The sequence below is a fragment of the Aspergillus clavatus genome, genomic scaffold, assembly GCF_000002715.2.
Source record: "Aspergillus clavatus NRRL 1 1099423829795 genomic scaffold, whole genome shotgun sequence".
Classification (NCBI taxonomy): domain Eukaryota; kingdom Fungi; phylum Ascomycota; class Eurotiomycetes; order Eurotiales; family Aspergillaceae; genus Aspergillus; species Aspergillus clavatus.
The window spans coordinates 1996040-2022607 of record NW_001517104.1 but is presented as its reverse complement, the minus strand read 5'-3'; the positions used below and the strand labels follow the sequence as shown (position 1 = coordinate 2022607).

General features: G+C 52.2%; 7 protein-coding genes across 7 annotated transcripts, besides 24 other annotated features; 3 read left to right on the top strand and 4 right to left on the bottom strand.

Annotated features, from left to right (window-relative positions):
- Nucleotides 1–34: 34 nt before the first annotated feature.
- Nucleotides 35–2017, bottom strand: ACLA_015630 (putative GTP binding protein (GTPBP1); the record flags this gene model as incomplete). Its single annotated transcript, XM_001274546.1, has 3 exons — nt 35–315; nt 370–1888; nt 1964–2017. 3 exons carry the CDS (start codon nt 2015–2017, stop codon nt 35–37), a joined length of 1854 nt encoding a protein of 617 aa, XP_001274547.1.
- A 1099-nt stretch (nt 2018–3116) lies between these two features.
- On the bottom strand, nt 3117–3418 carry ACLA_015620 (U4/U6-U5 snRNP complex subunit LSM3; the record flags this gene model as incomplete). Its single annotated transcript, XM_001274545.1, has 2 exons — nt 3117–3215; nt 3293–3418. The coding sequence occupies 2 exons, from the start codon at nt 3416–3418 to the stop codon at nt 3117–3119; spliced, it is 225 nt and encodes a 74-aa protein (XP_001274546.1).
- A 133-nt stretch (nt 3419–3551) lies between these two features.
- Nucleotides 3552–3588: a microsatellite.
- Nucleotides 3556–3588: a microsatellite.
- A 323-nt stretch (nt 3589–3911) lies between these two features.
- Nucleotides 3912–6143, top strand: ACLA_015610 (uncharacterized protein; the record flags this gene model as incomplete). Its single annotated transcript, XM_001274544.1, has 1 exon — nt 3912–6143. One exon carries the CDS (start codon nt 3912–3914, stop codon nt 6141–6143), a length of 2232 nt encoding a protein of 743 aa, XP_001274545.1.
- Nucleotides 4068–4088: a microsatellite.
- Nucleotides 6144–6316: 173 nt separating the features above from the next.
- Nucleotides 6317–6339: a microsatellite.
- Nucleotides 6340–6479: 140 nt separating this feature from the next.
- Nucleotides 6480–7475, bottom strand: ACLA_015600 (PIG-L family deacetylase; the record flags this gene model as incomplete). The annotated part of the gene is made up of 2 exons (XM_001274543.1): nt 6480–7156; nt 7238–7475. The coding sequence occupies 2 exons, from the start codon at nt 7473–7475 to the stop codon at nt 6480–6482; spliced, it is 915 nt and encodes a 304-aa protein (XP_001274544.1).
- A 1262-nt stretch (nt 7476–8737) lies between these two features.
- Nucleotides 8738–8763: a microsatellite.
- Nucleotides 8764–10162: 1399 nt separating this feature from the next.
- Nucleotides 10163–10183: a microsatellite.
- Nucleotides 10184–10456: 273 nt separating this feature from the next.
- Nucleotides 10457–10489: a microsatellite.
- A 1071-nt stretch (nt 10490–11560) lies between these two features.
- Nucleotides 11561–11594: a microsatellite.
- Nucleotides 11562–11594: a microsatellite.
- Nucleotide 11595: 1 nt separating this feature from the next.
- Nucleotides 11596–11622: a microsatellite.
- Nucleotides 11623–13253: 1631 nt separating this feature from the next.
- Nucleotides 13254–13291: a microsatellite.
- Nucleotides 13263–13291: a microsatellite.
- Nucleotides 13292–13732: 441 nt separating this feature from the next.
- Nucleotides 13733–15307, top strand: ACLA_015590 (alpha-arrestin; the record flags this gene model as incomplete). Its single annotated transcript, XM_001274542.1, has 1 exon — nt 13733–15307. One exon carries the CDS (start codon nt 13733–13735, stop codon nt 15305–15307), a length of 1575 nt encoding a protein of 524 aa, XP_001274543.1.
- A 623-nt stretch (nt 15308–15930) lies between these two features.
- Nucleotides 15931–15956: a microsatellite.
- Nucleotides 15957–15963: 7 nt separating this feature from the next.
- Nucleotides 15964–15988: a microsatellite.
- Nucleotides 15989–16033: 45 nt separating this feature from the next.
- Nucleotides 16034–17533, bottom strand: ACLA_015580 (integral membrane protein TmpA; the record flags this gene model as incomplete). The annotated part of the gene is made up of 1 exon (XM_001274541.1): nt 16034–17533. The coding sequence occupies one exon, from the start codon at nt 17531–17533 to the stop codon at nt 16034–16036; it is 1500 nt and encodes a 499-aa protein (XP_001274542.1).
- Nucleotides 16505–16524: a microsatellite.
- Nucleotides 17534–19757: 2224 nt separating the features above from the next.
- Nucleotides 19758–21796, top strand: afeA (adenylate-forming enzyme AfeA; the record flags this gene model as incomplete). The annotated part of the gene is made up of 3 exons (XM_001274540.1): nt 19758–20030; nt 20207–21330; nt 21403–21796. The coding sequence occupies 3 exons, from the start codon at nt 19758–19760 to the stop codon at nt 21794–21796; spliced, it is 1791 nt and encodes a 596-aa protein (XP_001274541.1).
- Nucleotides 21346–21375: a microsatellite.
- Nucleotides 21797–22562: 766 nt separating the features above from the next.
- Nucleotides 22563–22593: a microsatellite.
- Nucleotides 22594–23000: 407 nt separating this feature from the next.
- Nucleotides 23001–23028: a microsatellite.
- Nucleotides 23029–23272: 244 nt separating this feature from the next.
- Nucleotides 23273–23300: a microsatellite.
- Nucleotides 23274–23300: a microsatellite.
- A 154-nt stretch (nt 23301–23454) lies between these two features.
- Nucleotides 23455–23481: a microsatellite.
- A 74-nt stretch (nt 23482–23555) lies between these two features.
- Nucleotides 23556–23588: a microsatellite.
- Nucleotides 23557–23588: a microsatellite.
- Nucleotides 23589–24709: 1121 nt separating this feature from the next.
- Nucleotides 24710–24733: a microsatellite.
- Between the last annotated feature and the right edge of the window lie 1835 nt (nt 24734–26568).

Here is a 26568-nt window from a genome sequence, read left to right as displayed (position 1 = left end):
AGCTTGTACTACCAGAGCTCAACATGTCGGAGCATCATTTCGTCTGAGCGCCAGCACTGAGAGGATGATCCGGGTCGTATCCAACGCTTTTAACAATTCCCAGGCCCTTCGTTTTGCCTTCACGGAACAAAACTCGATCGCCAGGAGCCAAGAATTCGGGACGTTGGATGAATCGGAACGCGACGAGAACACGATCGCCGGTCCGGATGAAAGGACGATCGATATCGATGACCGAGCACGTCTGGCTGACCGCCCCGACGTGGAGCATTGCTTGGTATCGAGGTTTGATAGTGGTCGCGTGGGAAAGAATAAGCACTGTGAACAGTCAGTGGAACAGAATTCGTAGCAAGAGCGGAAGGAAAATCTCACCCTCCGCAACAAACTCTCTATAGACCTTGGGAGGCTGTTCCAATTTCTTGAGAACGACCATCCCCTTGCGAACCTCTCTTCGACGGACGCCCTTGAGTGCGAAGGAGCCGGACTGCCCTGCAAAGCAAGCGTTTGCCTGGATCCGCTTGCGTTCGATGGACTTGATGGTGGTGGTGGTGAACTGGCCGAGAGAGTCGGGTCCGACAAGCACTTTATCGCCAACGTGAATCACACCGGACTTGGCCACCCCCGACACCACCGTACCAACATGAGGAACCGAGAAGGTGTCATTGACCAAGAATTCAAATGGAGCATTGACGTTGTACTGGCCGCGATGAGGAAGGATGTTCAGGAACATGCGAACCAACTCGAGATTCTCCCCCGTGACATTTGACACTTGGAAGATAGGGCAGATGCGCGGGCTGACAAACTGCGCGGCGGTGTTGATGGTCTCCTCCATATCCTTTACGAATATAGGGATCTTGTGCGCTCCATGCGACTTGAGAATCCTAGTCAGTTGAGAGATAGTCTCCTGCAAGATGTGGGGCGGGCAGATATCGATCTTGGTGATGATGACCATGACTGGAACATTCAGAGCCAAGGCAATACCGAGATGCTCCTTACTCATGCCGATCAGGCCATTGTTTGCGGCGACCATCAGTAGGCAGTAATTGGGGCTGCTGCTCAACATCCCAAAGACTGTTGTCCTCAGGTATCGCTCATGGCCGGCAAGATCGGAGAAGGAGATCACCTTCGCGGACCGCTTCCCTATCTCTTCCCAGGAGAGTTTGCGCCCTTGCGGATTCCCAACAATATCACCGCGGCTATCAAAGCCCATGATCTCCAGCCCTACCGAGCTGGTCCGCCCACTTTCTATCTCATGCTTATGACGGAACAGGTTGACTCGCGCTCGACCTCGGCCATCGTCCAGGTTCCCCTTGACGAGGACTCCGAGCATGGTACTCTTCCCTGCGTCGACATTCCCAACAACCGCAATCCGAATCTCAGCCATCTCCTCGACCGTGTCCACCGGCTGCCGAATCAGGATCTTGCCCCAGGCATCCTTGAGACGGTCATGCTTGGTCTTCGACTCCTCGGGACCACCAACGTTGTGCGTTAGCAGGATACGGCAGTGTGCAGGAAGGGTTTCAGCCGCCTCCCGCAAACGCTGAAGCGCCGTGTTCCACTGAGCCAGGTCGAATCCCATCGAGTCTCCTCCATCCTCGAGTCCTAGGTCGAAGATCGTTTCTCCATGACCCTCGTCGATGCGGGCCTGCAAAATACTGGCCAGTAGCTGCAGGCTACCCTCTGTCTCATCACCCGTACCGAGCAGCAGGTCTTTCAGCCTAGCCGTCCTCGGGGCATCGGACAGTGTGAGCTGGTCGAGAATGTCCAGTTCAGCATGGTCTTCGGTATGGCGGGGGATGCTAGCGGTGTCGTATCCGCTATCGCTGGTGCCGACGAAGGCTGAGCGATGCGCCTGCTGTTTCTCTGCATATTCTGCGAATTCACTGAGGGCCTGGATCGTGAGCGGTCAGCAAGGGAGTCTCGACGCGAGTCATCGTCAGGATGGAGCGAGCGCGGAGAGTCATACAATTTCGCCCCTACGCCGCTCCTCTCTGGAGAGTTTCGCTCCGCTTTGCGGCATGATTAGGACTCGGTTCGGTATATAAGAGGAAGGATATACAGGTTAAGAAATAAGGGGAAAGAAAGAGGAAGAGATCTATCAATGAAGCGTTTCAAGTTGTATCTTTTATTCGATCGGATGGAAGATGGTATCGCCTGTGGCGCATTTAGACACGTATTCGTACTATCATAATTTCCCACTATGAGGATTGAAAGGCAGATGAGGATGCAAGAAAGAAAGACTAGGCAGTCAGATGCCGAATACAGTTCAAATAATAATTAGACGGACGGATTGCCAGACAACCAGGTAGATGGGTGGGAGTCAGGTTGAGTCAGTGGGAATGGAAGGTGAGGCTCAGCCCAAAGAGTAGTCGGGGAACCGGGGAAGCTTTATCGATAGCGAGTCACCGCCGCCTGTATGGCTCCACGAGGCGATCTGGGATTGAGTCACGGTGCTGTGCCACGGGCAGACTGTGTGTGTCATTCTGAAGGTACGATTGCAATTCATTTTTTCTCTATTTGGACTTAGTAGTTGTCTGGGATTATGTATGGTAGATATTTTAAGCGATCAAATGATGCCTGACTCGTGAGGCTCATGGATAGAAAAGTCCTATGACATCAACGTGTCTGTACATCCTCAGCCCTTTGTTTTCCTGCGACCTCCTTTTTTGTCGTGAAGAGGAAGAATATCCTGTCGATGATGCTGATGACGGAATGGATATCGAAGGGCATGTATTGGTCTCCTCGTCCTAAGTCGTTTCTCGTGTCTGCGATCCAGTCTGAAGCAGAGGCGTTGCAATGCTATATATTGCTGGACCACTCTGCAGATCAGGTAGACCGCGTATCGTTCCTCATCATCCTAATCTCTTTCGATTATGGAATCACGCTTGGGGCGAGATCAATACGACCGAGTCGCCTGGAGGAAGAGAGGTGGTTGGTCAGCATAATGAGTACAGTTGGGAGATCATGAACTGAGCTGTGCTCACCTCGTACGAAAAGCATCTCCTCCTGCTTCTTTATTGTCTGCATTCAGCGATTGACCCGTTAGTTCAATGTCGCTTGAGCGGTAGCCGCGATTCCGCAGTGTCCGTAGCAGAGCCGTCGTAGACAGGGGCAGAGCTTCATACGCGAATGGTCTCCTCTTCATTCTCATCCTCCTCGACCACGTAGATGGTCTCCTCGACATCACCCAGAACGAGGTTGCAATGGCTATCATAGGCCTAGCAAGAACGCCCACCAAGTCAGTCCCCCGCATTGAGCAACACAACGCGACCGAATGTTCAGAGCGCAAACTCACGTGTAGGCGGCCCTTGAGCTCGCGATCGCCGCGAAGCTTCACAAACACAATTTCGTCGAGCGAGAGGCGCACCAGATCCAAAGGCTCCGAGACGGACGAAGCACCGGCATCCTCAGTATCGGCCATTTCGACGCAACGTTGCGATTTAAAACCGACAAGATCCCAAAGCTACCGCCGTAAATGTAGACTTCGTTGATGACGGGTGATGGAAATGACTAGGCAATAATATAATCTGGTGTCAGCGGCTGTGTTGCAGGTCAGCAGTAGTAGTAGTAGGAGTAGTAGTAGGAGTAGTAATTAAAATCAGTCGTCCAGCAGCACACAGACAGCAAACGCTGCAGGGATTCGGCGCCAAGACTGCCGCAGCGCCCAACCAGAACGGCCGAAGATGTGAGTGAGGCCCCCGGGGTTGTTCCCCTCATGCTGCACAGAGACAGCATAATCGCTGCTTCGATGGTGGCCTTTTTGAACCGAGGGGACACAGAGTCATCTTGGACTCTTTCAAATCTTCCAAAACCTCCATGAAAACCCGAGTTGATTCCCTTCAAAACCGCCTGATGAGAGCGTCCTAACCGAACTATACTTACTTCCTCTCACGTGGTCTGCCCTCCCAGTCCCAATGCTTCGATACATTATCGGCCGCTACGGGCGCTCTGATGGGTCCTCCCGACTGGTGGGCTCCGCTTCAGGTTCCACGCCCGCGGCCAAGCTGCTCCAGAGACGGTCGCTGGCAAGCCATCCACATTCCTTCGCTCCCAACGATGTAGAAGAGGAGCATCATCATCATCATCATCATGGAAAACAACAACAACAACAGAGTTCTCAGAGTCCGCGAAGGGACAATGGACACCAATATTCTCAGTTCCATGCGATACGATCGGTCCAGAGCTCAGTCGGTGTGCTGGAAGGCCCCAACCAAGCACCAAGGACACCAATCAAGAATCTGAATGCGCTCAAAAATGCATTCTTCGCGATTGTGCGAGACGGCCAACCCGACCAGGTGATGAAGGCATTGCTTGACCCTCAGTTTGAGACGGTGGTTGGCGAGTTGCCCGAGAGTACTTTTGTCGAGGTCTTTTGCTTGCTCTCCCCCGCCTACTTTGTTGATCCTTTTCGCGGCATCTATCGTCCAATACATCCGTTTGCTGTAGAGCTGAAAGGCTACCGGGCATTGGAGGCGATTTTCGATGAGTTCGCCTGTAACCTCGCCTCGATCATCGCAACCCGTCGGGCGGCAGGTCACACGCTGGGACTGGCCGAATACGCGCATCTCCTGGACTGTGCACGTTCGATCGGAGATGCTTTGATGGCAGACCATGTCTGGCATGCTATGACCGAGGATGGGGTGGTCCCCGATGTGCGTTGCTACAATTACTACATGGAAGCCAAGGTGTGGGACATGGCCTACACGGGGCGCGAGAAGTATCACCTGCGAATGACGCCGTATGCCTATCGCAAACGTCGCTTCTACAGCCCCAATGTAGGCTGGAATGGCTTCCGCACGGCAGAACGCAGCGTCCGCCAGGAGGTTCTGCAGATCTTCAACGAGATGATGGAAGAAGGCACGTCCGGCGACGAGGCCACGTTCGTGAACGTGATGCTGGCATCCGCCCGGGTTGGCCATGTGACTGGGATCAAGAACATCTTGAAGACCGTATGGAATGTCGACGTGGACGCTCTGGTGGCAGGGCAAGGAGACCCAACGGGGTTGCCTTCAGCCATGGATTATGATCGCTCGTCGCCGATGTACCCAACCAGCCGTCTCTTGTTCGCCATTGCCCATGCCTTCGGCAACAATAATGACATCGCCGGGGCGTTGCGGGCCATCGACTTCATTTCAACCTCATACAAGATTCCTGTTCCGGAAGAGGTTTGGCTGGAACTCCTGGAGCGATCGTTCGTTCTCTCGCGGCCGCGCTTCGGTTTTGACGCCGACCGCAACGCAAAGGGCAAAGTGCCGTATGAATTCCTGTCCACGCTGGTGCAAACTATGACCGCAGAGCCGTTCCTCGTCCGTCCAACGATAGAGATGTACCACATCCAAGCCAAGATCGCGTGGGACCAGGCCAAGCTCTCCGACTTCAAGCAGCACATGGAGTCCGCATACACCCTCCTCGAAGAGACGCGGCGTAAACGGCGCGTCGCGCGCTCCATCATCCAGAAATACCTCGGCCCGCCACCTTCGTCCACCCGCACCCGCAAACCCTCCATCAACCATACGCTCCTCCAATCCCGCGCATTCGCCGAGGCCGTGCACGCATACGACATCCTCCGCATGCGCACCGCCCAGCAAACCATCCTCGTCGAACGGCTCGCGCGCCTGCTCCTCATCCGCCGCCGCTGGGTCGGCCGCGACAACCCCGCCTGGGAACGCCATCTCCTCCCGCGCGCGCTCGAAGAATGGCGGGACTTCCTCCCAAACTCGATCGTCTACAGCACCAGGGGCGGCAAAATCCAGCTCCACGGCGGAACTCATTGGGGCCAGCGGCTCCTCAACACGCACCAGCGCATCCCGCTTCGCCGACCGACGGTCGACAACGGCCTCGTCCTGGAGCGTGGGGCGCGCGAACTCGACGACGACTTCGTCTGGGCGCAGTACCCGGCCGAGCTTCGCAGCCTTGATCTCCCGGCGGTGCAGCGGCTGTTCTGGGGCGTGGAGGAGCGCATCGTTAACACGCCGAGGACCGTGGTGGCCGAGGAGGCAGTCGGACCCGACGCGGTGGGGAGCCGAGCTAGTGATGCTGCGCATGTCGCGGAATTACCTGGTTCGAAGAAGCCGGTCGAGAATGGAGGATGGAGAGACGGGGATGAGACGGTGGACCCGGCGAGTGGTGACTGGATTGTCGCATAAAGGGGGTTGGTGTTTTAACGGTTACGATTTGATTGCACGATGAGCATTTTGATATTGCGATACCTCGGCCTCATCATGATGCTTGATTCCGATACCCCGAATTCATAGCAACACAACATGCATATCTTGTTCGTGATACCACTTCGATGCTATCAATCTGCTTTGTCTGTCTATTTTTTTTTTTTTTTTTTTTTTTGCTCTTCACTCTGGGGGTTTGTTTTTAAATTCATGAACAATGCATTATGACACTCAATAATATACACACAGAGTAGAGATACAAATACAAGTAAACTCTTGAGAATCCAACTTCCAGGGCCATATACAAAAAGCCAAAGGCTATACCTTCTCCCGCTTCAGGTCATTCACAATCATATACCGCCCCAGCGTGATCCAGCCATACCGGAACCAGACCATCTGGCTCTTATGCGCCTTGACCATGGCCTTCTGCGCCTGGAAATACTCCTCCACGGAGCTCACAAACATCAGCCTCCGCGGCATATCGTCCTTCGCTCCGCCGGCGGCGGTGAAAAAGCTCAGCGCCCCCGTCGCCATCGTCCACGGCGCATCCAGCACGCCGATGTATTTCCGCAGGATGTTGGTGGTGGTGAGGGTGTACAGGGTGACGGGGCAGGCGTAGCCGGCCTTGTCGCGCATCAGGGCGCGCAGGAAGTGCACGGCGCCGTGGTAGAGCGAGCGGTGGTTGGGGTGGTTGCTGATGCCGCGGGGGTCGAAGGTGAGGAGGACGTCGATGGTGGCGACCGGGGCGGCGGCGGGGGCTGCGCCTCTTTTCCGCGGCGCCGATGAGGCTGGGCTGTTTTTGTCGGCGAGGCCTGGCGCGAAGGCGGAGGCGAGGAGGGAGGAGACGTCTGCGTCGGACCAAGTGGTGGTTATGCTATCTGGGAAGCGGGCGGGGTCATCGACGATGAAGACGTCGGAGTCGCTGCGCAGGCCGAGGTGTTTTGCGCTCTCCTGGAGTTCCTTTTTGCGGATGTGGCCGAGGCCGTCGGCGTCCCCTGGTGTGGGTTTTTCTGTTTAGCTGGGGGGTTGAGGAAATAGGGGGAGGGAAGGCGGATTGAGGTTGTCGGGTGACATACCGCTACTCAGGCAGAGGATCTTGAGATGGTTCCCCAGCTCGGGCTTGGTCAGCGCCAGGACTGTGGGGGAGAAGAACATAGCTTCATCATCGGGGTGCGCGATCAGCAGGCATATCCGTTTGTTGTAGAGCCGCGGGAAGTTGCGCGCAAAGGGCGACGAGCTGGTGGAGGATAGCGTCCAGAAGAGGAAGATGGCGGAGAGTGTGAGGCCCCAGGTCACCAGAGAGGAGGGAAACATGCTGTGACCAAGTGTCTGTAGCAAATAAGGTTAATTGAAAATCCTTGCTAAAGGATGAACGGTCAATAATGGCAGCTGGTCCAGAACGGCTGTCAGGTCAGGGTGAGCAAAGATTGATTAAATTAAAGCGTGGGGATAAACATCCAACTCCATCGGTTTCAGATCTCCAGTTTCATTGTGTTCTGATTCATCGGACTACTTAAAACAAAGCCACTTATCACATATTACTTATAGCTTGACAGCGACGGTAAATTGCTGCTAGTCCAATGGCAAACAGACAGACACGGTGGCACAAATGGGAGAAGGAGGAATATCTCGATTTGCTCTGGAGGACGCAGCATTGGTTGTACGATCACGTGAGACTGGATCAACCTTCAGTAGACCTCGATGATATCGACTTGTAGCTCCCACTCCATTGCTTAACCATCATTTACGCACTCAACACTAACCAACACTCTGCAGACAACTATCTTAAAAGGACATTCCCTGTCCGCTGGCCAAAAGCGCTTATTCCCCAGGGATGCGGGTACCCAGAACAGGAGTGTGGAAGCGACTACTAAGAATCTGGTCAAATTGCTGAGAGGAATTATTATTTTCCATACTATGGTCCTCACAGTCTCAATGTGGCTCAAAGCCTCGTGTCTCTTGCCCTTTTGTTGGATCAAAAACTTGATCCCATGCAGGGCCCAGGTTGCTTCTTGGACAGTCTTGGAGCAATCCTGATGGGTTCCTAGCTACTCACCGATCACCCTCTGACACCTAGGGCCTTCACCTGAACATTTCGTCGCGTGGTGTAGGGACATGATTCTATCTCCAGGGAGACAGCACGTGTGTCGAGTCCATCTTGATTTTGTGAAGCGCGTCGCGCAAAGGTTTCGTGGGTGGTTACATGGGCTTGTCTGTTACTCGAGAATGATGAAGACTCTTGGTTGAATTGCTGCAAGGCTGCCTTCCGGCAACCTAGACCAGCGAATCGAATGAAGATAAGCTCAATCTAGAGCCAGTTCGGTGAGCATGATGGCTACTCGGGGCGGATTGGGGCCTCCTTTGCCGTAGACTTTGATGGGTTTCATATCTACGGTCATTTTGAGAAGTGGTGTTTGGTGGAGGGGGCTTGTTTGAGCTGGAGGTTAATGGTGGTCGTGAGGAGGGTATACTACAAAGATAGTTAGGCAACGATGAATGTCTATATAGTTTATAGCGAAAATGGTCTGTATATGTTCATTCATTTGAGTGACAGGTCGTTGTTGGATTTCATCTGTCGACAATAGGACCTCGACAATAGGACAAGTATAAGTGAATTATCAAGAATTAGTAGTTGACCAGACAGGTATATTGTCATTCGAGCCCTCCAATACAAAGAACATCCTCGGACCTTTAATTAAAGAGAGTATGGGCTTGCCAGGGGTCCCTTTTGGGCAACGCTCGACCCCAGAACGAGTTATCTCCCATTAGCATGCTACCAGCGGTTGCTCGTTAGACAGGCAGAGCTACCCTGAGTCCACGTTCACCATCATGAGACATACACTTCAGAGTTACTATGCTGGATTGTCGCCTAAAGAGCGTCATTTCAAGGTGCGATGGCCAGCATTCATCAAATTGACTAACTGCTTTGGCGAACCAGTCCCTCCGGCTCCTGCCACAGCTTGTAAAGGCGATCGGCTCAGCCAATGCATGAGAAAGACAATCGAGATTCTTCCTGAATACCTCCAAGTAGAGACAGAGTGATAAAGGAATCTTCAAGTGATGGTCTGCAAAAAGACGGAAGTGCTCGTTGGGGTGGCAGCGGCATACTAGGATCTTTAAGGGCTGGTTCCCCGTATTCAGTTACTTGACGGGCCATAACGAGCAGAATCTAATCTCAGACGCTAGGTCCTTGTTGATGGAATCTCAGATCTTGCGAGATTAACATAGATGCAGTTTAAACACTAGACCAATTGCAACATGAAGAGTGAGCAGCCCCGTCGTATACACTATAGTGGGAATTGCGGAAACCAGTTTCGCTATGCACCTACGATGTAACGATTGAGATATCAAAAAGTAGTTCTACGGAAACTCTACAACTCTTTCCTTTCCAGATTCAGTCTGAAGTGGCGCCACTTTTCACTCCCTGGTTGCAGTGAACATGTGTTGACTGTTGAGCCTATTCCCAAGTCCGGACTGAGGACATCGGCGCCTTCCGTTAAACAATTGAACTCCAGACCACGTGCCAAGATAATCATTCTTGAGTTGTTAGTGTTCCAGACGTACAACCCAAGAGAAAAGACACCGAGGCAGAACGGCCACGGCCCAGAGTTCGGTTCACCGAGTCGAAAATATTATTATTATTGAGACTTGCGAGTTAGAGACACGGAAGCCCCCAAAGAACTAAAAATCAGGGAAAATGCGGACCAGACCAATCGGAGCGGTCAATTCGATCTGCTGATGGTTTCATGGACTCATTGGACTCATGGTTCAGAGGAAATTTCGAGACGCCAGCACATAAGTAGTAAACAAAGTGGAGGCTCCGTCGTCCATAGGCGGGCATAGTCCCATAGACAAGCGAAATCCGGGCAGAACTCGCCCTAAGAACTCGATCTAGTAGTGGGATGGACTTTGTCGGAGTTTCCCGCGGAGAGGTGCGCTACTCAACCGAGTATGCTGTTGCGTCCGGACAAGATGGACAATCTGAGGAGTGAGGTGATTGCAAAAAAAAAAAAAAAAAAAAATAATGGCGAGAAGTTAACGCGAGAGAGATGGACAATGAGGTGCTAATCTTATTGTGTTGGGTTGGGATCTAGACTCTCCAGTAGTAGTAATATGGAGTAAAGGCCAGTAAATGGCGCAAGAATGACCGGGCCGGTGCGTGTCCAGCATCGAACATCTGATTTGATATTAGAATAGGCATGTCATTGCGAAGGATAACAGCATGCGATTTGCTTCATCAGGCCACCGTGGGACTTGCAAGATTATGCTCCATATTGTACTTGTACTACTATGCTCTGTAGTCTGTAGTCTGTAGTCTGTAGTCTGTACAGTGTACCTTCATAGTTGATAAGAGCCGAGTGGCACTCGGGCCCGCCAGCAGAACTTCCGGAACAGGCAATTCCTGCGCCGGGCGGGACCACGATAGTCCTGCGGCTGCAGTCCGAACTCCTAACTACTAACTACTAACTAGATACTAAGGAGAAAGTACAAGCTAACTATAGGATTGCAAGTTGCACCTCCAGCAACGACAACATGCTGTCAAATATCTAAGCGATCAGATGTTAGCCAGATAACTCGGTAGCATTCAGAATCGGAGATCACTCGGGATACCACCCAGTATGCCGATTTTTAAACAAAAAAGAAGAAACCAGATTGAATCTGACAGGGCGATCTGTCATAATTAATAATAATAAAAATATCATACAACCTAGGTTACAGAGTTACCAATAGTTACCATAGTTAACAACACAAATGAAGGGAGATCAACCCATGATTGCCCATAATTATACGAGCCTCGGAGAATCTCTTAGGTAAGAGGTATGGCGGCGATGGACAGCCATTCGCCAGCGTCAACGTTTGTCCTGCACACCATCAGCGCACAGAGCAGATCTTGACATCTGAATAACCTTTTTATATCTCGATAGCTGTTTGTATGCAGCACATTCATTCTCAACTTCTTCAAAGTCGTCAAGTCCTTAACAGATGACCTGGTGCAGGCGTCAAAGGCATGATCCAACAACATCCAGCTAAGAAGGTAACACAGACGCCCATGATGCAATCCCCCGCAAATCTTGGAATTGCTTGCAGTGCGGGGAAATCCTGTGCGCACCTCCGCGGACGCCGAAATACTGCGCAGGTTGTAACTTGTACTGTTAAGTTGTAACTTGTGCCAGAACCAAAAGAAGCGCCTCGAAAGACTATTTAGCAGTCATTTGATCAGTTGGGGGCTTAACCTAGAATGGATTCACATGATGGACCTGATCTCTACCACTGGACACTGTCACACCGCACACTGGTCCTGACTCCTGAATACTACTTTTTCTAGAACCACTGTCTGGATCTGGTGGACCCTCACCGAGCCGTTTCCAAGCGGAAATTCTACTACGACGTACTGTGTAAGAGAGAGAGAGAGAGAGAGAGAGAGGGAGAGAGGAAAAAAAAAAAAAAAAAGAAAAGAAAATATCCGTGAAAATTTTTCCAATTCTTCAGGGACGAGACCTAAAACATTCTAGCGCAGATGGATCCCTCTAGCGGCTTCGCTCCGTCTCGGGCTTTTTGTGAGCGTTTAGAATTTTCTGGCCCCTCTCTGAGCGCCCTGTTCCAGAGGATCTCCAACTAGCGTCGTGCTGGAATCATGTATGGTTCTGTATTCCGGTGTATCGGTGCCGGTCACCACTGGTATTACGCCTGACCGCCTCCCAGACAAGACATGACCTTTGGAGTACGGACGGCCCGTTGCCCGTTCGAGGCATTGAAAATGACGCCACGTGATGGTTCGATGACGGCAGCTGACCTTCAAATTTTCCACCCCTCCAAAATAAGATCGCTGGTCTCACCGTTTGTTCTGAACTGCTGAGCTTGTTTCTACGGAGTACTACTGGTTTGGGGCATGGTGTTTTGGTGGTTTGCTTCAAGCACATCAATTGTTGTCAATATTGCGATTTGGGTGATGCAGGGTGTCGTGGCAGCGTTGGAGGGCCAAAAAAAACAGGTACGGCGGTAGTACCTGGGCCAATCACTTTTGGATGGCATTGTCTAGAACGTGTGACTCAAGCTTAGGCCTGAGGCCACCCGTTACTATCCACGGTTTGTTCATGATTTGTATTGTGCCATACTCGGGCCATTGGCTATTGTTTGTGGCCTGAGGTTCCTACCTTGACTTCGAAGAATCGAGTACCTTCAGAGTTTCTAGCGTCCTACTACTGATCACCCGCAAGGTTTATTTGTGATTGATCATCAACCACGGTCCAAGCCTCATGCTGTCAATGTCATACACAATATGATCGTGGGGGTGAAACCATCATCTATCCGTGACTCATTGCGCCAGGAACTACTCCGTAGATAGTAGAAGCGTAGAACAGTGCATCGCCATCAAGAAAAGGCTGAGGGGCATTCGATCATTCTAGTGATCTGTCACTACAGATTGTGGGGTATCAACTCCGTCTCCTACGATTCGACTGTGCCTGAGTGATATATCGATGTGTCTGTGCCTGACGTGGACTTGTACAGCTGATGATCAATCACGCATATGTACTCTGTAGTAGATACTGTACTCATCTAGAGTAGGTAGTAGGTACCTGTGATCCTCTATACAGGGAAGAATATGATGTGTTTCTGTGTTGATGATTATGTACACATCTACATTCTAGGTACACATCTCGACAGAGTCCGTGATGTAATCACATTTGTCCACTACGGCAAAGTGTAAAGTGTAAACTATACAGACTGAGACTCAGATCCAAGAGCTTTCGCGCCAAGATCGATTGTAAACAGAATGTCAATGACCTTTTAGCCAGCAAGAGTTGTCTACACCCAGGAGTAGTAACTTAGTAAGTACCCATGAATGTATCCATACTGTTACGTATTAAACGCGTATGGTAAGCCCCACTATGACGCTGTTTCCGCCGCGCCCCACATGGGCCTTAGGACGAAGACAAGGGGAGGGGCCAGATCGAAGAAAAATTCAGTAATAATAGGGGAAATTAGTGCCAAACTGCCAATAGACACTGACGGACTAAAAGAAAGAGTCACAATGGAATAGTTCTGTTACATGCAAAGTGGACTCTATTTTTTTTTTTTCTATTTGATTTTTAAGAATTAAAATAAAAATAAAAATAAAAATAAAAATATTATCCGGCGGAAAAAAGGAGTGGAAAGTCGGATCCATGTTCGGCCTCTGAGCTAAAATAATCTTCTGGTTTCATTCAAAGGCAACAGGTCGCCCACTTTTTTTCTGGCTCTCTTCCTACTACTCTGTATACTCTTGAGTCTTGATATCAATCAATCTTCTTCTCTCTACCACTGATACACTATATCCTATCAGTCAAGCTACAACCTCGATTGCAAAGGGTGTTATGTGCTGGGTTGCCATCCTCGCCCCTCTTCTCTATCAACCCCAGACCAGCTTCTTGATTGTATCATAGCATACACCAATACAAAAGAGAACCTTTTCCCACCAGAGGTTTGGATTGTGGCCTTAGACCCTGAAGGCGCGCATCTGCCTGCCTCTATTCACCCTCATCTATCCTTTCTGGCTGGTACGGAATCGATCCAGAAGAACCCAAGTCACAATGCCCGGCCGTCTTCTCTCCAGCTTTGTTCGCCCCACCGCGGCTTTCCATTCTTCTCTATCCTCGCACTCGAATTCCTCCTCTACCTCCGTCAACGAAATCCCCGCCAGCAACACCGTCACCAAGAAGCCCCATTCCCACACCGACAGAGCCAGATCTCCAGAGCGCCGTCTCTCCTTCACCATGGACCATCTGATTCACCCGCACCGAGATCATAGCAAGGACAAGAAGCGCAGCCATGGAAGGTCTGCTCGCTCGAAGGACCGTGTAGCGAAGGAGGACCATGCCCCCCCGGCCGCCAAGTTGGACGTCATCGTTGAGTCTCCGCCTCTCGTCTGCTACGGAACCCCAGCAAACTCCACCGGTGCTTTGTTCTCTGGACGTCTGCGGATTGCTGTTGCTGAGCACGCCAATGCCATTACCCTCGACAAGTTCGATATGCGTCTGCTCACCAAGATCACCACCAAGAAACCCGTCTCCCGCGAATGCTCCAACTGCGCCGCACGGACGGAAGAATTGACCAGCTGGGATTTCCTCACCGAGCCGCTCTCCCTCAAGCACGGAGACCACGACTTCCCCTTCAGCTACCTGTTCCCCGGCCACCTGCCCGCTTCCTGCAATGGATCACTGGGTCAGGTGGAGTACTACCTCTCAGCCCGCGCACACAACACCACCGGCGAGGAATACACCTTCAAGATGCCATTGCACATCCGCCGCGCTACCCTCCCCAGCAACGACAAATCCTCGATCCGTATCTTCCCTCCAACCAACCTCACCGGCCGCATTGTGCTCCCATCGGTTGTCTACCCCATCGGCACCTTCCCGGTGCAGATGACTTTGAGCGGAGTGGTGGACAAGGGCGAAGAAACCCAGACCCGCTGGCGTCTGCGCAAGATGATGTGGCGTATTGAAGAGCACCAGAAGATCGTCTCGGCAGCGTGCACGAAACACGCGCACAAGATCGGCGGGGAGGGTAAGGGAGTCCTGCACCAGGAGACCCGCATCATCGGGCACAACGAAGAAAAGGAAGGCTGGAAGACCGATTTTGATACGGCCGGCGGCGAGATCAGCATGCAGTTTGAAGCCAGCATCAATCCCACCTGCAATCCCGTGTGTGACTTGGAAGTCCCCAACGGACTGGAAGTCAAGCACAACCTAGTGATCGAGCTGATCGTGGCCGAGGAGTTTTGCCCTAACCGCAACACACGGCTGATCACGCCCACGGGCGCCGCTCGGGTGCTCCGTATGCAGTTCCACTTGCACGTCACCGAACGCAGTGGCCTTGGGATCAGCTGGGATGAAGAGATGCCGCCCGTGTATGAAAATGTCCCCGCCAGCCCTCCCGGCTACACCATGCTCGATGGAAACAGTATCATGGAAGACTACAGTGGCTCTCCTCTGTCGCTGCCCGACTACGCCGAGCTGGAACGGATGGAGTCCCTGCATTTGGACAGCGACTCCAATCACTCCGTTCGGGGTCGAACCCGGTTCACCACCGACGACCTCACTGCAGAGCCCCTGGCGCTGGTGAGCAGCAATCGGGCCCCCTCGACCGATTCTCGGGTATCCGAGTAGCCGGTGACCCGCCTTGACTTTCTGTTGTCTCCATAATACCCGAATCTCTTCCTCATGACGTTACGAACCGATTACGAACCAAACTAACTTCAACAAAACAAATACCTACACCCGGGGAACGCGGAGCGATCCAGGCGTTGCTTTACCTTGCTTTTTTTTTCGTTTTCTAAACAATTAATGGCCAACACGGCATGGCTGACGACTTTGGGACACAAAAAAAAAAGTTTTAACATACCTTCTTCAACCAGGGCGGATTCTTGCATGATACCCCAATGTCTGTCTGGAGTTTGCTATCTTGTTTTCTGGGTGGATCTGGCCATAGCTCCGAGATCATCATATTCAATATAAATAATCTAATATGTCTATACCTTGTGTGAGTGTAGGGTAGGACAGCTCCGGGGTAGAAGGAGTCGATTGGTAACGGGTGATAGATAGATCTCTATACCATCCTTCTCACAATTAATTACTTGGGATAATACCTAATGCTACTACAGTCCTACAGACTGGAAACCCGCATGCACATGTACAACCAAGCTTTTGTCCACCGAACGACCAAGTGTAACAATGTAACCCAGAACCAAAAAAAGACAAACAATATATACTCCGTACACCCCAACCAAACCCATCTCATCTCATCTCAGTTCATCTCCAACCGAAACACCATCCCAAACACCATCCCAACCCAGCCAAACCAAAACCAAAAAGAAAACTTAAAAAAAACAAACCTCATGAATCAAAAATCGGCCCAAACGCCGGAATCCCCCCCTTCTCCAACTCAAACACCACCCTCTTGGTCACCACCGGATTACTAATCACACAAACCGCCTCGGCGCCAAACTCCGCATACAGCCGCCGAATCTCCGGAACCATATCGACCCGCCCGGAGGAATTGGTATCGATCACCAGCGGGTCCCGGTCGAGCGTTTTCACGAGCGAGAGGATGGCCGGCCCGTAGGTACGCAGCGGGGCGCGGGTCTGCCAGAGCACGCGCAGGGCGGGGCGGTGGTCGTCGCCCAGGAAGGAGAGGCAGGGGCCGATGCCGGAGCCGGTGGTGACGACGATGAGGCGGCGGAAGACGCGCATGGCGTAGGCGAAGCCGTAGACGAGGACGCCGCGTTTCCAGAGATGGGGGGGTGGGGATTTGATGGTGGCGGAGGTCCAGTCGCCGGCTTTGGAGATGAGGCTGGAGAAGGTTGGGGTGGTGGTGGTGGTGGTGGGGCCCGGGGCAGGGAGAGGATCGGGGAACGTGGCGAAGCCGTGCCAGTCGCGCAACGGGTGCTTTGCGAGCTGGATGCCCTTGCCGAAGGTGGTGGTGGCGTGGCTCATGTGCAGGCGGACGGCGTGTGGGGAGAGCGGCTCGGCGCGGACGGGCACTTTGCGGAGGAGGAGCCAGGGGTGCAGGATGGCGAGGACGGTGAGGAGGAGGAACCAGAAGGCTGGGAGGTGGGTGAGGAAGGAGCCCAGGGACTGGGCCGTGGCGCGGCTGGTCTCGTCGGCGAAGACGAGCAGGAGGATCACGAAGAGGATGACCACGAGCCAGGCGGAGAAGCGGTGCGTGAGCTCGAAGGAGTCGTGCCGCTTGGAGCGGAAGGTCGGGTGGGCCACGGCGATGATGGCTAGCAGCAGCACCAGGATGAGGTAGGCCAGCACGATGGGCAGCACGGAGAAGGAGGCGGCGGCACTTGGGGCTGGGCCTGGGGTCCAGTATTGCTTGGAGAGCAGGCCAACGAAGCCCACGTACCAGACGCACGAGGCGATGCCGCAGCCGCTGTGGACGCCGCCGTAGTGGTACACCTTGGCTGCGATCCGACGCAGCCGCAGCGGGGCAGACCGCGGGATCGAGCAGACGATGACAAAAATCGCGTTGACCACCAGCGGCTGCCGGGCCAGGCCGCAGGCCAGCACGTTGGCTGCCGTGGCGTTGACAAGGGCCAGCAGCTTCTGGTCCGGCGTGGCCAGGACATAGATGAACATGGCGATGTTGGCCAGAAAGACCAGCGAGAAGAGCCGCCGGTAGATGTTGAGGATGAGGTACCGGACTGTTGCCAGGCGGTTTGGCTTCTTGCTGCTCGTCTGCGCTTCGAGATCAGAGGCGGCCTTCTCGGAGAGGATCTGAGCGATCTCCTTCTCGAGGTCGACCAGGGTGGTACCACTAGGACTGATTGGGCCCGGAGCACACCTGGCAGGCGGTGGTATCGATATCACCATCTTCTCTGATAACGACATGGTGGGCGTGGGGGTTGTGGTTGAGGGAAGAGTATAGATGATAGAGTTCGGGAACTATTCTCCCGAAGTACAAAGAGGTAGGAGAGAAGAGGGGAGAGAGAGAGAGAGAGACGCAAGTAGACTCGACCGATCAGGATACACCAGCACGTTGAGGACAAACTTGTTTGATATCCTTGTTCTGCGTGGACATGGGTCCTCTAACGATGGCCACATGCTGCCTTTTGAATCTTCTTCTCGATGACATCTGCCCAGCTGCGGATATCGCTCAAACCGTGCACCTACATTAGACAATCTGAGAGTCGCTCTTGACTGTGGCCCGTGGGCCCCAGTATCTGAGCAGGTACCACATGCAGCCCAAGTCACGTCGGAATGCTCATCGGTGCTAGAGGGATCGCGTCTGACTATCATACGGAACTTCAATCCGCGTCACTAGTCACCCCGAGGGTTGTGCCAATGAGCAGTCAGAAGCCGCCTCATGGTTCCCCGGCTTCAGCTGCCCATTTCCGGATAGGGTATATCAGAGAGCCAATGACCGGAGGGGGGAACGTGCCTGGTCTGTCCTATCCCATCCGACCCACGATCTCGTAGACCAGAGCACTCGACATTTCCCTTTTCGAGTGACTCATGCAACCCGGTAGCGAGCCAGGACGTGAGTGAGGAACGTGCCTCGCCCAGTCGCCACCGGTGGGCGTGAAAAGAAAACCCAGGATAATGGGGTTAGCCGATGATCGGACAACCGGAGTGGCCAGTGAACACAGGATCTTGCAGATCTGGTAGGTGCATGAGGTCCTGCGAGCTGAACGGCGGATGCACAGATCATTACATCGTCCTGGTGATTGGAGACCACCGCATCACACCATTCTCTGCTGGCTATTATTGTGGTGGGTACGGGGATATGGATATGGATATGGATGATGGACGATGGGAGAGCACGGATTCCTCCCAGCGGGGCTTTGCTGCAGTCAATGGGGTCGATTTCCCAAAACCACATAATCTACACAGTAAGCATGCAGACGACTAACTAACTAACTATCAGGAATGGCTTTTTCGAGTGCTGCACGGTCTTCCAGGATCTGATTGACGTCCCGTCGATCAGACATGGATCTAGCTCGACAAGCATGGCGCAGGTTGTGGACGAGCGAGTGTGTATGTGGATCATCACCATTCTTTTTGAAAGAAAAAAAAAAGAGAAAAAAAACACAATAATGCTGTAGGATCCCTGCAACCGATCCTACTACTCTCGAGACCAACCAATGAGGGAAATTCGACGGGGATCCTAATCGAAAGGCCTCAGGTTGTGGTGGTATTCCCTAGCTGACTGCTGAGGGCTGGCTACTAGTCCACAGATACCACCAGAAACGGATGAGAATAGCACCACCACCACCATCGAAGTTCAGCTATGGAAGAGAAGAGTGGGAAAAAAAAAAGGCTCGATCGACCGTCTCTAATCTCTAATTCACATTCACCATCCAGCGCTGAAAAATGACGAAGGAATCGATTGTTTGTCCCAGCCTGAGCCTGCGCTCCAATGAGAACGACTAGATGGCCTTTTTTTTTCGGGCTGAGTCTGTCGGATGGGGATTTACTCGTGCCTCCCAACTCCCAAGTTGTAACCTGGCAACTAATAATGATATTGGTCCGATAAAGTTATGGAGTCGCGGGCGATCAACGATCATGGCGGAACAGCCTGATAGCGTTGGTTGATTGGAGTCAAGACTCAAGACTCCAGAGACTATTCCCGACTTCCTTTTGCCTCTCAGTCCTTTGTGACTTGTGTCCTTTTTGGCCGACTGTCAATCGGTACTAGTGTTGATGGCTAATGCTGTCGGCTGTTGGCGCCACGCCTAATCCGCAATTCCAAATCATTTGCGATCTCTGTCAGGCCTGTCAAGGAAATTGAAATTGGAATTAGGAATTGGGAACCTCAGGAGAAGCCTGACTGACGGCAACTTTTGAAACAATGACAAAAAAAAAGAACCCCTCGAAGCCGAGATGAAGGGTGTATTTATCACAGGGAATTCCCCCAGGGAAAAGCCAGATGGGTTGAGCCTCCTGATGTCTGTCGAGTATAAGACCGCCAATCTCTCTCTCCCTTCTTCTACATCGTCTCTCTGGACTCTTCCAGAGAAGAATCTTGGGACTTTTGGATATTGCTTGGTCCGTTAGTTTAGCCTTTGATTTTTCATTCTTTTTTTTTTTTTTTTAATTCTTTTTCCCTTGCACAATGGGTCTCTGGGACTCATCCTTGGCTGTCCCCAGGCCGGACGACAATTCCCAAGTCCCTGAAGCTCATCCGGTATACACCGACTTGTTAACCTTCTGCTTCGATGGTTCGGTTCAGTATGATCACCAGCGACCGTTGTTCATCGACGCCCAGGACTCCTCGCGTTCTCTGAATGCCTGTCAGTTCCGGCTTCTGGTGCGAACGCTGATTGCGGGACTCAAGGCCCATCACGTCCAGCGAGGAGATTCGGTGCTGGTCCATTTGGGAAACAATGTGAGCCGGAATCCGGGTCCTTTTTTTTTGCGTCATCTCGTCCTTCCGGTTTCTTCCTTTTGGTGTTCGCTTTCCCGGCTGGATTTTGGGTTCCTTCTGAGCTTAGGGGTTTTTTTTTGCGTTTGCTCTTTTGGGATGGACGAGAACTAACGAGACGATCATTCCATGCACTGTAGATCATATACCCCGCCCTCTTTTTCGCGATCATTGGTGCTGGTGGTGTGTTTATGGGCTCCAATGCTCGTAGTCAACCACAGGAACTCGAGCATATTCTGCAATTGGCAGAACCCAAGTTGATCATCACCTCTCGCGAGGCCCTCCCCACCGTGCTCAACGTTTCCGTGGCGCGTGGCATGCTCTCGAGCCAGGTGTGTCTGCTGGACGAATATGCGCCCGACCATATCGCCCAGTTGCTCGTGTCCGGTCCGCTGGCCTACTCGACCGCCCACCTGCCGTTCCTCGCCGTCAACGCCGCCGAGTACCTGAACTTTGCGCATCTGCTCGGCTACGGGGAGAATGACTGGGTCTCCTTCGACGATGAGGCCATCGCGAAGGCGACGCCCGCCGCCATGTTCTCCACCAGCGGGACGGGCGGCCTGCCCAAGGCGGCGCTGCTGTCCCACCATGCCATCGTATCACAACATCTCAGCATCCACTACGACGTTCCCTACGAGGTCACCCGGCTGATGTGCCTCCCCATGTTCCACCTGTTCGGCGCGCTGTGGACGCACATCTTCCCCATCCGGTACGGACAGCCGCTGTTGGTGCTGCCCCGCTTCGAGCTCACCCAGTTCGTCGCGGCCGTCTACCAGTACCGCATCTCCGAGACCTACATGGTCCCGGCCATGATCCACGTCTTCAACCGCAGTGCCTCCCCCGTGGCGGCCTACCTGGCGACGCTGCGGTACGTGGGCGTGGCCGGCGCGCCCATCGACGGGGCCTCGTTGGAGCAGTTCGAGAAGCTGCTGCACCCGCACGCCCGCGCCCATCAGATCTGGGGCATGACCGAGGTCGGGGTCGTCTTCCAGACTCGGTATGGGGCGCCGGGGAATCACGGAAGCATCGGAACGCGAACGCCTGGATACGAGGTGCGGCTGGTCGGGCAGGATGGCAACCTGGTGCAGGGGGAGCGTCAACCTGGCGAGTTGTATGTGCGTGGAGCCGGGGTCTTGATTGGCTACAAGGGACGTAGTGATGCCAAGGACGCCTATGGGTGGTTTCGAACGGGCGATGTGGCTTACGTCCAGAATGGGGAGTACTTTATTGTCGGCCGAACCAAGGAGCTGATCAAAGTTCGGGGGTCTGTCCACCGTTGTTTTTTTTTTTTTTTTTTCTCTTTCTTTTTGGATGGTACATCTGACGAAAATTGCAGATGGCAAGTTGCCCCCGCGGAACTCGAAGCGGTCCTCATCAAACACCCTCTGATCGAAGATGCCGCCGTCACGGGCGTCATGTCCCAAGACGGCAGCACGGAGGTGCCCCGTGCCTTCGTGGTCAAAGCTCGGGGCTCGTCAGCCAACCGACTGACCGCGGAGGAAGTATACCTATTCGCACGACAGCAACTGGCCAGCTACAAGGCGCTCGACGGCGGGGTCATCTTCGTCGAGGAAATCCCACGCACGGCCAGCGGCAAGATCCAACGGTTTAAGCTGTCGCAGATGAACACGTACCGCGAGATGGTCACGTCGCTGCTGGCGCGGTTCAAGGGCGCAACCAGTGGGTTTGGCGGATTAGGACTGATGCACAAGGGCCGGCTTACCGTTTGATTTTTTTTTTTTTTCTCTTACTGGATGATGTTTGGCGTTGGGATTGGTGTTTAGTGGTTATTGGTCGTCTTTTTCTTCTTCTTTCCTTTTTTTTTTGGATTTTCGAATCTTATAGTGCACCGGCAGGCATGGGATACCTATTCACTCAACACCTAAGACCTAAAACGGTCTATATAACAGCTTTTTATATACAATCAGAAAGTGTCTCTCCTCGAACACACGACCTGGTAGGGTTATGGAAGTTATCCAGGAGAACTCTATTCAGCTGCTGGCCGAATTGATCAGTGGTGTAGAATTTGAGGGTATCCAACTTGAGAGAAATGTATGCTACTGGTAGTATGCTGCCTTTGGGGAAGGTCTGAGTTAGTACCTAGTTCGATCGAGTACGGAGTACCTAAGTACGTAGTAACCTGATTTTCGTCCATTCTTGTTCCCAAACAACCTGGAAACTGCCTCACAATAGGTACCTACCTACCTAGTACCTTACCTTACGGAGTACTTACCTACAGCCGTCCAATCATAACAAGAAACAAAGACTCCTTTTTCTGATTGGTTAGTTATCTGCTCAGAAGATCAACACTCCCGCTTCATTAGCGTCCACGGTGGACCCACCAGACCATGTCCAGTGGCCAACTGGCCACACTCCACAGTCCAACGAGAGGGAGGGACTATTTGCTATTTTCCTTACTACTACGGAGTACACAGTAGGTACCTATGTACGGAGTACGTAGTACGTATAGGTTTTAGTGGCTCGAGTTCAAAGACTACTGTGTACTGTGTACTGTGTACTGTGTACTCCTTATGTGCCAAGCCTTCTCTCCAAGGCTTGGCATCAAAGTCTACAATCTATACTCCGTACAACGACGGGTCGTGTTTTGTATAGCCATTTTCTAACAATGATTCTTCTATACCAACCTCTCCAGTGTGACTACTTTGGATCCAGTGATTTCTTGGCTAAAGAATCAGCTTCTTCTATCTTGTTTTTCTTGTATCTTTGCCAATTGGATAATGGGGCACTTTGATCGCCAAGGAAAAACAATCAACCAGCATTGGCACAGATGAACACTGATGGGTCAGAAACATGCGGAATATAGGTCCAGAGAGTACCTACCTAAGTAGGGTCCAGGAAGAGGCGGGATGATACGATACGATATCCTTTGCTCATCTTGACAAAGCAGCGATCGCGTTTCCTCGGGAGTATGGTGACAACTGACAACTGACAACTGACAACTCCTTGGACTTCGATGCATCTCGGAAGATTGCATCGTAGAGTTTTGGAGTGATGGAGTACCTAGTACCTAGTGACTATAAGGATGATTAAGCAATGCTTATGTGCATCTCTGCGACTCTGCCTGGAGTCTGGTTTAGTTTAGTGGGGGGGGGGGAAGATATTTTTCAACAACCACATATATCGCCATCCTGCAGGACTTATTGCATGGATTATTACTATATGCTTACCTTGCAAGTTGCTCGAGTATCAAATCAAATCAAATCAAATCAAATCCTTCGTGGTCATGTATTGCCCCCTAAGGTACCATTCCTTCGACTTCGAGTTAGCACTAAGACTATAACTATGACTACGACGCTGACATTCAAGTCAAGGCACATTATGAGTAGTAGGTAATCATTAGCAACCAAAAGCCTAGCCTTTCCCTTGTTACCCTGAATTACCCTGAATTACCCTGTGAGTCACTCCATAGGTAGTATGTAGAGAACAGTTGCATGATTGACCGATGAACTAAAGCCACTATGCTTATTCAAAAAAAAAAAAAAAAAAAAAAAAAAAAAAAAAGGCACAGTATCAAAAATGAGTCTAGATTCACCACTCAAGGACTATCACAGACAGCAAGACGACAGAAGTAAGGATCCCCCATGCAAGTCGGTGTGATTCCGGGTACATCGCCGGCCAGACTACGCAGTTAAAAGGTACTACGACGTCCGGAGTAGCTATGGCCTGGTTTAGGGTAATAAGATAGATACGCGATAGCGCTGTGTCGCAGGACGCGCAGAAACTCAAAACCCAGAACCAGGTAAGGTCGTGCAAGGCCGCAGGGTGCTGTACACTGGAACTCTAGCGGTTGTACGTCGTACGACCCCAGGATACCCCGAGAGAGGTTGACCAGCCCGGGAGTCGAGATGCAGGCCGTTTCGACGGGGTTGGTTTCCTGGAATACTAGTTTCTGTTGCTGGATTTGAGTTTGACTGTTGAATGCTCTGTTGCATGGTGACTGCTGCGTGCTACTTGGATTTGTAGAGCTGCTTTGGGATCGATTGTCCTGGCCAGTTTTGATGGATGGATGGCTGCATTCGCAACGGTCATTCTGTACGGATGCCTGAGGGACTGGATTTTGCGTCCCTCCCCCTCCCAGTTCCCTATGCTGCTCGTGGTGCATGGTGCATAGTGACGTCGACGGAAGGGCAGCTCAAGATTGAAGGTTCACACTCTCATCTTCGGCATTCAACGCGTGATGGGTGACACACGGTTGATCCCTATGACGATCATCCAGTAGAGATCGCAGAGTTCATCACTCGCCGTACATCTTGTCCTTACATTGAGGTAACTCAAAAGTACTGGGCCTGCCTCATAGAGTAAGAGGAGGACAGCCGTCGTTGTTCTGACATTCACGTCAAAAAGGCGCAAGGACCGTAGACCGCCAGAGCTTATCGATCCACTGCAAAAGCACGGTCTGGAGGGCCGATCACCCGGCAAAGCAAATCGGTGCCCTAGTGTTCTTTGCTTTTTTTTCCCCTTCGAACTTGGGAAGTTGAGTTTTGATCCGGGAATTATGGAATGTGGATGGGTGCTCAAGGACGAGACTATTGAACCCTAGTGCGTATAGTTCGAGAGAACTCCGCCGTGTGGCGCAGAGATTCTTTCACTCGCCACAATTCCGCAGCTGAGCCATTCTGTCTTTTTATTTTATTTTATTTTTTTTTTTGAGGCGAGCTGAAGATAAATGGGGCTTCTGTTGAATGTTTCAATTTCTTAATGGTTTTTTGATGTATCAGATTGATCAGCAATGACGCCGCAAAAGCGTGCAAGGCCTGTTCTTGATTGTTGATTATTGATCATCTCAAGTCTGCGACTCGGCGATAAGCGGGAGATTTTCCATCACGAGAACCTCAGAAGATTGCCCGCTGTGTACCCCGATGCGGAAAATGACACGACATCAGATGGTAGCTACCTGAGTCTCCCTCCTATTGCGAAGGCTCGCATGCTGAACCAGACTCACCAGTCGAATCGATCTACCAGTAAGTGTCCATCGGTTCTGCTGAACTGGCCACTGGCAGACAGGCTGTGGCTAGCTCAAACTTGCCAGTCTCAAAGATAGGCGAGCTCCACCTCGTCAAGGGCATGGTCAAGCTTCCACCTGCGTAAGGCGCGGTGTACCGGTTCTCGACCATCGTCGGTCGAATGCTGTGCCTCGATTAAGTGGCCTTGGACGGCCAGAGATGAGCTCTGTAACTATCTCGCTCGGGTTGTGATGCCCGTTCCTAAACAGGCATGTCGATGAGGGCGCATTGTCTTCACCGGTCTCGTCATGGGTGTAGACGATGGCCCAGGCTAGCACATGCAACTCAACGACCAAGCGAGCAAGCAAGGAGGGAAGGAGAGAGGGAAACCTGTTTCTGTCAGAATCTGTCGCTCGGAGCTGGCGGTGCCATTCGTGCAGCTGCGCACTTTCAAAGCGCAAAGATTACCGAGCATGACATGAATGCGAGCAGTAATCTTTCAGGCATCAGGAAGACCATGCCATGCTGCCCGGGAACGCCAGGGGTGGACACTTAGTCCATAGGTCTACTACCTTCTGTTAGCAGGGCAGTTCATTTCTTCCATGCTTGCTATGAGCGCCTCTTTCCACTGCGCTGTTCTGCGTAGTTGACGCTTTCTCGGTGTGAGGCAGCAATCAGATAGCAGTCAGATATTGAGGCGCGTTGACAAAGCATTGTTTGGTGATTTGTCCGGTGTGCAGGCTGCATTAGTCTCGCAACGGTTTTCCGCTCATCGCCGTTCCACCCCGGTTGACGTGCTGGCCTCGCAACGTCATCAATGCTGGCGGTCGAGTCGAGAGTTGATGGTTCAGCACTCGCTGATGGTCATCTTCGATAGCATGCGAGTCAGTGCACGAAGAGGTGGAAATTGCCTCGACCGTGCGCCGCAATGTCCGAATGGTCGACGGAACAGGCATGCGAAACCTGTTCCCACGGGCCTTGAAAAGACGCATACCCATGGCTGTTGTACAGTAGCGCACACGTTGCCGATTCGTGAACCTTCTCGATATCAGACAGCAAGCGTCAGCGCAGCCTCGCGGTCAGATTACGCTTTGGAAGCATCTTCTCAACGGCGAATGAGACGAGCAGCTCTAGATTCTCGCAATTTCCCAAGGGTTGGCGCTCAGGCGAAATGCCCTGGTCTTCCTAGCCCCTATTCACAATTATTGCGATTCAGACTGCATCGTAAGAACGGTGACCACTGAAGGTTCGAAACCCCTTGTCTGGGAGCATAGAGAACCTCCTTCCAATTCGAACGGCTATCGTTCTGGCTATGTACAAGCTAATATCCATCACTATATCACATGGTGCTATACCATAGCGCGCGCGACTGTAGTGAAACGTCAACTTTGCAAACGTCCAGAGAATCAGTGGAGATGAACTGCCCATCATGGTCGAATCATCACTTGCATCGAGGCCAGCATTATTGATTGTACCCCGGCGTAGAGCCTGTTTCCTTCCCAGGATAATCCTGGAAGGGCCCCGGTAATCGTAGTCGA